Below are 10232 nucleotides of genomic sequence, written 5' to 3' on the forward strand. Positions count from 1 at the left end.
TATTTGATTACATGTTAAAACAATCTGATATAGGGTTTATAATAGTTGGTTGTAGAGCTGAAGATCTTTGCCCGGACCCGTCGGGACCCGACGGGCTCGGGCGGGTTCGGGCTTCATTTCTAACATTTTACACGGGCTCGGGGCGGGCTCGGGCTTCCGCTCCGGCTTTGTGAGGTAAATGAGCGGTCAAGTTCAAATCAGTAGCGCAGGATCGCGCTGAATTCATTTATTACAGTGGATTTAATGATTTTCCTCATCAAAAACATGTAGCCTAATCTTGGTGAGTAGGTTTTTCAATGTATAACTAAATATGAATCGAGTCTTACATAATTTAGACAGAGGATATAGACTAATGTTGGCAGTAATGGAGAGAAGTGCCGACGCAAATCCCGCGGAGCCTGCCTCTTAATTTCGTTATTGCCAAATACCCATCTTAATTCAGAATGTATGATCTTAATTTAATTCGTTAAGAAATAATAATTTTATTGGCATATTTATAGTGTAGCCTATTGCATAAGCCTATTTAGAATGAGATGTTACAATGTTACAGATTACTTATTTCTTTGTTTCAACTTCCAAGTGGCGTGTAGATTATTAGTCATGAATAAATAATGTTAAAACCTGTGTAAATTTCTCATTCTTGACAAAAGCTGTGTGTGTGCGCACATTTAAATAATGTCGGGCTGTAAACGGGTTCGGGCTTTTAAAAAGCTGTCAATCTAAATGTACGTTCGGGTTCGGGCTGCATTCTGTCGGGCTCCGGACATTTCGGGCCTAACTTTTAAGGCCCGATTACAGCTCTAGTTGGTTGCACTAAGTTTACTATTTTGGGCAAAACCTCAGTTGCAAACCTCCATTTACCTGAAAAAAAATTACATTGAAAATGATGCGCTGTCACATTAAAACCAGCTGTTCATTTATATAAGACTCCATCTACATTCAATTACACTGCAGCGCAATCCCGGAGTTCTCAAACTAAAACAGCAGCAGTTAGAATCACTCCATTTATAAGGGGGCCAAAAATGTAGGCTAAATGAAAGGCGTAAAAATGTAATTAAAAAAGTAATGCATTGTAAAAGGTAAACGCATTAATGTAAACATGGTCTTATTATAATAATATCATCCCTTAATCTGCACTATCCGACCATGGCACTGCCATTTATTGCAGAAGTCGACTCATTTGCATTTAAAAGGACACACCCAAAAATACAAAGTAGCAATTTTAAGATGATATAATAAATGATCTATATGGTATTTTGAGCTAGAACGTCTTGTGAAATGTCCTTTTAAAACATACTGTGTTCGTCCTTAACCCCTCGCCAATGCATTTTTACTGAGCTTCACATTTTATTCTCCACCAATGTTTCTTGTGAGACCCAGGTGGATGTGCATACACATACAGCCACTAATCTTTTCACTTGACTTAGTTTTATTCTTTTAGTTTGGACTTGTTGGCAATGTACCAGTTCACACCATTATTAATTTACTATTAGTGTAATACAAACGTGTGTAAAATGTTGTCATGTAAGTTGAGTGGTGGGAAAGACAGCGTCTCATTATTGATATAATCTTCATGGGTCTTAGCTGCTCTCTGAAATCATTTTCCATATCAGAGCCACTGCACGAGGCCCTGTGGGGGAAGAAATACGATTTTCTCTCCGTTGTGCCAATGAGAGGCATCATGGGAAAGAGGAACAGATTGGATTTTAGGGAAATGGGCTGACACAGCTGTGGGCTGCTCTTTGTTTGTGTGTGACTATGATAAAGAGATAAAAAGGTAAATTGTGTGTCACTGTGACTAAATTGGGTCTAGGGGTAAAGAAAAAGGGGAATAAAGCAAAACTCCTTCTTGATTTCCCATAGTACAGTCTCTCTTGAGTTGGTATCTTTCATGTGAATAAATAAAAAGGACAAATTATAAAGTAACGGGATGCCTTAACCAGTCACAACTTTTAGACAAAAAGTAATTTCTGCCAGTTGCTTAGTTTTCATTTTGTGTTGCATTGTGTTGGTACCTGTGACCACAATGAAATCTAATTGGTCTAAAATCGTGCATATTTGCTCACATAAATGTAAACTTGTCAAACTGAATGCTGTGCATAGAAGAATTTTTCATACAGGCACTAACAGCAATGGCATTGAGATGATGTCACGTCCATATATGGTAAAGACAACTTCAGCTGATACATCTAGACGAACAGTCACATGGGTTTAAGGTTCGCTACATCAGAATCTATTCAGAAAATGTGTTTCCATCTCCCATTATTCACATTTACTCTTTTTTGCAGAAGTTAAAAACCACCTCAAGCGAGCATAAAAACCTTTTTCTGAATTAAGGGATTTTTATTTGAAATTTGGCGTTTCTACCACATGTTTCTGATGCGATACTTCAAATGAGCATAAAATCAGGGTGATGGAATTCCCAGCTATTGTGATCTTAAAATGAATCAAATTTATCAGCCTTGCAGAAGACATTTTAGTTCAGTCAAAAAATATATAAGAGAAAAACTCCAATGAAAGTAATTTATAGACACTACATTGTCACAAAAAGACAATGAAAATGTACTTGAAAAGTTAAGATCGTATCTTTTATTTTAATGCACTTATCATTAACATATCACTGACTAATTTGTTTATCTTTTTTTAGAGAAGTGCAATACATAAACATATTGTTTCAAAGAAGCATCACAGAAGATCAGGTCATAATGTCTTAAAGCCGCCAGCCAGTGGCGGCTCCAGAGATTTTCTGATGCAGGTGCTATGGGGATGCTCAACACTTAAGAGAAGGTGCTTGGAATTTTGGGGATGTTTCATTATGGAGGTCGCATTGGACCACCCTTGGTATGTATATATATATATATATATATATATATATATATATATATATATATATATATATATATATAAAGAGACCCTTTTACAGGCCCCGTGACCAAATAGCCTGCTCGTGCATTTTGGCAACAGAAGTGGTGTTATTCCCCATTGGTTCTAACGTGTTAGCAACTCAGAAAGTTTATTAAAACGGTTTCCCAGAATCAAAATGTCTGGTTGTGCGTTTGGTTGCACTAACATAGTATACTAATATACGTATATACGCTAACGTCTTCTATCCACTCCACTATAGTACACGGATCTGGTAGCTGTGTTGAAAATGTTGATAAAGTCAACTTTTTTTAAAAATAACTTTCTTTGTCTGTGTTGCTTCAATGCTGATTCTCGCCATACTTCCGTTGCCAAAATGCGCGTGCATACGTTGACATGTCGTAATTGTGTACAAACAGTAAAAGAGTCTATATACACGCGTAACGTACACGCCCGCATTAACTGACCTATACTCCTTTCGTGACTATGTAAAAGTATTCAACACAAGGGCTATAGATACAATATACATAAGACTGCCAATGTAAACCTCTGAAAATAATATTTCACAATTCTGTCACAGTCAAGCCCTGAAGTCAACGGATCAACAAACAACACAATCCAACAGAAACTGTGCACGCTTATGCTCAGATCACGAAATCGCACAGCCAGTTACCAACACTAATCTAATGATAAATCAGCAGTATTCCTATGGTTGGAGCATTATAGATGTAACTATGAAGAGCCAAGATTTCTGCTGCTTTAACCACCAAATTAATTCAATTTGTAATAGCCAACAGCTGGGGAAAATCAAGCACTTACCATAGACGTCTTCACAACTTTTGATTAAGAGTGCGAAGGCATCAATGATGTTGTCGCAATTAAGGGTCTTTGCTAAATTTCCAAACTTGCTATCAAAAACAAACTGCCGTGCGTTAAGGTCAAAGGTTCACCAGGCGCTGCGCCCATTGGCCAAAGAAGATCACCTGTTTGGGCCTTGTTATTTTACACTAAAATTTATATTTTTAAATTATTATTTAATTCCTTTTTTAACAACATGAAAAAGACTATTCAAACATGACATTAAAATATAAACATATAAAATATTACAGACATTTCTTGGGGGTGCTGGGCGGGTGCTATGGATATTATAGGGGGAGCTACAGCACCACCTAGCTCCTCCCTGGCGCCGCCTCTGCCGCCAGCCCACTTCATCTTCCTTTGACGTGATAAGATAGATGTGTTATGTCTTGCCTTTATAAAAAACACAGCAAACTAAAGGCAACTATTGCAAAAACAACCAAGAAATTTCAAACGGGGCTAGTAACATTTTTTATGTGGGACAATTTCAGGGGTTTGGTGGGTCAGTTCTTTTCTCACATTATAAATGATACCAGGATCAATGAACTTTTTTTTACATTACACTGTAAAACATTTTAATGTAAAAATACTTCAGTATCAACTGGACTGTAGTTGAATATTTGCATTCAGAGTAATAAAGTTCTGTGAGTTACAATATGTGCTTGCAGTTTTATTGACTAAAACAGAAATGTTCTAGTTTTGTGGCGCTGTGTTGCTCATTCTCAGTCTGTTAGCTGGTGGTGAATAGTTGAATTTAATAAAGTGAGAGTGGGATGAAAAAATAACAGGAGGTGTTTGGAAAGAAAACACTGTGTAGCAGGAGTCTGCTCCTTTCAGAGCCAAATGGCAGAAGTCTGGTGTGAATTGCGGCTCCTGTGAGGTGATGTGTGTAGTAAAGCTTTTGAGAGGCTGTGAGGGAATTGGTGGCCGGCTCTGACCAATGGCTGCCGGCCGTGTCTCAGACATTAGACTTTATTTGCAGGAATGAAAGATTTAGCTGTTAACCCACATTGAAAAAAAAGTCTTCGCCTACCGCTAATCAGTAATGGATGCAAGTGGATGCTAGTGGCTCGTCTAGTGACGAGCTCTAAAAAGGACAAAAAACCCTTTGTAAATGTATTTTCTACGTCTTTCAAGTTTTCTAAAGCCACACGAAAGCTTTGTGGAAATGTAAATCCCTATTCATCAGAAATCTTGCTTTCCAATCAAGTTCTCAAATCTCATTCACACCTCCAGAAAGAGAAAGAAGCAGGATTAATTTCCTCTATTCTGAATGTCCAAAATAGGAATGACTCCGGTCGCCATGGTAACAAGCTATGACTCAGCATCATCAGCCTCCCACTGGCCCCGCCCCCTTCATTTATCTATTCCCACACTGTCCACTCCCTTTCCTGTTGCTCCTTTACTTTATTCTTAAAACACTCGCACCAAGCTCAGACGCATGTTGGCCTGGTTGAGAGTTAATATTGTCTGAAAGCCTAGGTACGATTCGCTCCGGCTCTGTTATTTATTGTGCCCATAAAACGCATCCTCTGCAGTGCTTGACATTCAGACAACCATCCGTTAGCTGTCTGATAGCTGGATACCAGCCTAGACTATCCTGACTGCTGGAATAGGATGTCTGAGGTTCGAGTCTTTGACCGTGAGCAAACAGTGTGTAGACAGAGCACTAAAAATGATTGATCATTATAAAACTGAAGAGCAGTGTCTCACAGATGCTGAAGTATCAGGTATAGACGCTATTAATGGAGAATGTTTATTTCAGTCCTTCATTTTCAGTTCATTCTCTAAATGCACTCCTGTCTCCTGTCATGTTTTACATTATCAAATCAGAAAAAAACTTTGTCAATATTTACTCATGTTGTTGTTGGTCTTTCTTATTCAAAATGCAGTGTTAAGCTTAATGTCACCATTGTTTGTGCATACATAAAGCGGACCAATTCAACGTAACATAAAAGTTGTCTATATAAATCTATATAATTAATTACTTGGGGAAGTATGAGAACCAGTGATGATCAGTATGTGTGTTCCCTGGAAATCAAACCCCCAACCTTTTGTGCTGCTAAGGTAGTGCCAACTGTTGTACAGTAACAGGTGACATCAAACGTGCCTCTTCAAATCTTGCAGAAGCTTTTATAAAAACGCTGCTCTTATGCTCTTACTATTTTGAGTTATTGAGGTTTAGTTTGATCTCCATCATACTGGCTTGATCAAGTAAACAACTGAGGCTTAAAAAGTTCCATTAGTTTTGGTTGAAGCTATGTGTCAGTTCTGTGTATGTTAGATGGGAAATGTTCGCCACCCAACTCTCTTTGATTTGAGTTTTAGTGGTTAACCACCAAGCCAAAGAACAAACACAACTGCCACCTCATACACACACACACACAGCCTTGTGTTCTCCACTTCCTTTGTTCTTATCTTTTTTTTTTCACTTTTTCTTCCACATCCATTCTTTTTCTTTTTTCCCCCTCCCACTCTTTTATCAACACCCACGAACAGACCACATCCACTGGACTGGACTTGACAGGAACACACTGTCAGAGGCACGTGCAAGCGATCTATCCTCTTTCATGTTTCTTTTGCCTTGGACTGGCTCCAACAGAGTCATTCTAGTACTGGTCAGACTGTGGGACCGCTGTCTGCCCGACCCCCTCCGATTTCCACACTCACCCACACAACAACTCACACACACACACACTCATCAGGCTTTCTCCCCAAGGGTCCCACCACTTCCTGGTCTCCACGTCCCTCCAGTGTTGTGAAACAGCAATGCCGTCCCAGTTGTCTGCAAACCAATAGGAATGTTTGGCTACCAGTTGTTCTAATGTTTTCAAGATGGCTTTGACTCTTATATGGAAATTCCCCCGCTTTAGTAGCCATTTGAAATTCTTGCTCCTTTTATACAGCAAGGAAGTGTTTTCTGAGTCACAGGGTGAGAACCAGTGGTACGTCTCAGTCAAGCTCAGGAGTTAGTAGGACCTGTTGGTACTCCCGAATCACACAAGGTGTCGAGACTCTTCTTATGGGAATCTGGGGTTCTGCTTTCTTGAACTCTACATCTGACATCTGTTATATTTAGAAGATAAAGAACGGGGGCCTCGGGCGACCTTCACGGGATGTTTTTACTGGGTAAGTCAAAGTGAGACTTTCTTCCTCACAGCTGAAAGAGTTTTTGCTTCTATTCTGACAGCCCACTGCTCAGAGATCGCTGTAACCTGTGGTGTGCGGTTCACGAGGAATGATGTGCTTACAGAATTGGTGTAGCAGTTTATTTTGGACCCATTGCTCTAACTAAGCTTTCCAGCTTCACTCCATTATTGCCAGAAAGGCTGATGAAGCCATTAATCCTCCCGAATTAGACACTAAACTATTTTGTTAGTTATTTTATGGGTGTGCAGGAGAAATATCTGGTTTAATAGTCATGTGGTGACCGCACAAAAGAATGGGGATGATGTGTGTGTCTAAAAAAAGTGTGCCTCTGCCAGTGATGCGATTTCATGGTAAATATGAGCAATCCCAGCATCGAGTCCAAACTGGCCGTGTCATCTAGAAGTTTCGTATTTTTGCCATTTACACTGACCTAGGATCTGTTCCTAAACTCTTAAGTCTTCACTCCACTATGAGAAGGAAAACTGCTCAGCTGACATGAGATCAGTGTGAAAGGTTGCAGCTCCACCCACAGAGCGTCTGGTTTGGATGAAGTAACAGCAGCAGCATCAGATGCCTCCCTCTGAGCTGACAACGAGCCTCCGCTAATGGCTGATGGAGCTGTGGTGTGTACTGCTACGCCGCATGACATTCGACATGTACATTTCAGGTTGTGCCAGGACCCCACTGGTTAGCACACGTGTGTGGGTGCATGTGAGGATTCATGTATGTGTGCACTGATGTAGGCAGCACACTGTCGTCTTTTTTAAAATTCTCTAACAGGATTAATCTTCAGCGCAGTCAGTAAGAATGCGCGTGACCCGATTTTCTTGAGCATGCATGAAAGCGCTGGAGCAGCTTTAGTTACAGCAAGTAACAAGCAGCAGCTTAGCCAAACAGAGTCCCATCTTCGTTTTACACAAGCTGCAATATGTTCAAAACTCTGCTGCCCGTCTCCTCACCCATACCCGCTCCAGAGACCACATCACCCCTGTCCTCCAACAGCTTCATTGGCTCCCTGTACAACAGCGCATTCATTACAAAGTTCTACTGATCACCTACAAAGCACTCAATAACTTAGCCCCTCCATACCTCAAAGACCTCCTACAGCATCACCGACCTATCCGAAGTCTCCGCTCTGCCGATCTAAACCTTCTCAGACCCATCATCAAATCAAAACACAGAACTTTGGGGGACAGAGCCTTCGCCATTGCTGCCCCTACCCTTTGGAACTCACTCCCTATCCACATCAGAAACTCGGACTCACTGACCACCTACAAAAAACTGTTAAAAGCCCACCTGTTTCATATGGCATACAACCTTAATTAGTACTCCCATTTTTTTTTTGTTTTTTTTGTTTGTCTGTTTCATTTTGTAAAGCGTCTTTGCGTCCTTTGAAAAGCGCTATATAAGATTTATGTATTATTATTATTATTATTATTATTCGTTTTAATTACCTGCTAGATAAACAGTGCTTAGTGCCGTATCTGTCCAGTCCGTCTACCCATTAGCTCAGTAGCTACTAGAAGAAGACATAAACATGTTAAAGGTAGAGATATCGATAACAGAGCCATTACAAACTGGCATGGGGTTTCATTTTGGCTGACAGAGACTGACTCAGTTCTCCTTCTGACCACAGACTGATTAACCTAGAAACAGCTTAACAACAGCTCAGGCTCTCTTTCTTTGAATTTTCAGTTTTAAGGGGAAGATCTATGTCCAGTTTGAAATCTTTTCTCTACCTCGTGTCTTGATTTTGCCCACAGATACCTGGTTAGATACTGTGGAGTACAGAAACAGATCACGGGTTGCTATGTGAAGTTTGTTCAGTTAGTCCTTCTTCTGTGAAGGCCACTCGCGTTTCTCTCTACCTCCAGCATTGTGAGGTTTATAGGGTCATGGGACAAAACAACACTTTTTGTGATCAGACTCCATCGTCCCTGACATTGGTGTGGCCAAGCTTTGCTCTGTTGTATTGAACTCTTAAGGAGGTGTCTTTTTTCTCTTAACTTCAGACTTAAAATGTCTTTGGGTTCCTGCCTGTTCAGTTTTCTGTGTTTCTGACACAGGTGTATGGAAGTAAAACATGAGTTTATAATTTGTTTTGTAATTACTGCATGTCCAATTTACGTTTCAAATAATGATGTAGTATTCAAGGTCAAGACTACAGGATTTTTGATGTCAGAGTGAAGATATAGGGAAAATCACTGATTTATCAAGTCATATTAAATCAGTGGTTTTACAGATTTTTTGATGCCACAGCAATAAATGTGGACAAGTTCTGGAGAGCATCGATATAAATCTCAGATTAAACTGAAGCAAAATGTATCTTTGATTCTTTTTGAATTTAGTTGATGAGGAGAGGTTCCACATCAGAGCAGTGTATTCATTGACTGAAGTGTGTGCACTCAGTCATAAGATGAGATTTCTGTCTGGCTTGACGTTCCCCAGCTTGGACTCTATAAACTATATTATGTGTGTGTGTGTGAGTTGGATGAGTGGTGTCCACTGTTGCTCATAGAGAATGATTTATTCTGTCACACATTACCCAATGACCAGACATGCTTTCAGGGCACAGGTCAGTCAAGTTTGATATGTTATCTACAAAGTTACCCAATAACATGTCTGAGCCTCAGATGGCACATCCACACACCATCCAAATTAATTTAACTGGTAGAGTTGCAGGAGCTTTGCCAAAACAGCGAACTCTAATTTCATTGGCTTTCTTTGGTCAATCTTAAAGGTTTCTGAGGGCAGATCTTGTAATCGTATCACTGGGAAAATAATGTTTCTAAGGATGTTGCAATGAACACTTCCAAGGAATTGCTAGAGTTTCGTTTGATGTAGCAAGTAAACTAAATATTCTTGAGCACACCTTAATATTTCTGTTGAAATAATCTAGTTTGGTCCAGGTTTCTTTCTTATATAAACTGGGTTATATTCAATTTTCATAACACTGAAAAAAGGTTTTCATAAAAAGTTATTTTCTGGTATTCAAGTATAAGCTACAATATAGACAAACCTTTATGGCAATAATCAGATGTTTGACCATGTAGGACTCTACATTCTGAACAAGCTCCAAAACAAAGCCAAGAGTTTTAAAACAAGAGGATTTTCAGTCCATTAAAATACAATCCATTGCCTGTCCACACCACTAACCGCTTCTTTCTCTCTCCACAAAGGCAGTGGACTGATGGGCAATTCCTCGGCCTCCTTCATGGGGACGTTCCTGGCCAGCAGTCTAGGCTCCCCTCCCTCGCATCCACCACACCCATCCAGGCCTCCGTCCTCTCCCTCCTCACCTCCTTACCGCGGAGGTCCACACTCCAGCACTTCGCAGATTTGGTTCCCCCACTCACATGAAG

At 40.1% G+C, this 10232-nt stretch overlaps 1 protein-coding gene across 3 annotated transcripts in view; it reads left to right on the forward strand.

Annotated features, from left to right (window-relative positions):
• bahcc1a (BAH domain and coiled-coil containing 1a) overlaps nucleotides 1-10232 on the forward strand; it is a 97077-nt gene that overhangs the window by 22784 nt on the left and 64061 nt on the right. For 2 of the 3 annotated variants that reach the window (XM_065263694.2, XM_065263693.2), the window contains exon 3: nucleotides 10050-10232. In XM_065263694.2, coding sequence (XP_065119766.1) covers nucleotides 10050-10232 — 183 coding nt within the window. Of the gene's footprint in view, nucleotides 1-6632; nucleotides 6850-10049 lie in introns of those variants that run through there. The other variant, XM_065263695.2, reaches the window with a different exon arrangement.

The sequence above is a fragment of the Paramisgurnus dabryanus genome, chromosome 3 (genome assembly GCF_030506205.2).
Source record: "Paramisgurnus dabryanus chromosome 3, PD_genome_1.1, whole genome shotgun sequence".
NCBI lineage: Eukaryota > Metazoa > Chordata > Actinopteri > Cypriniformes > Cobitidae > Paramisgurnus > Paramisgurnus dabryanus.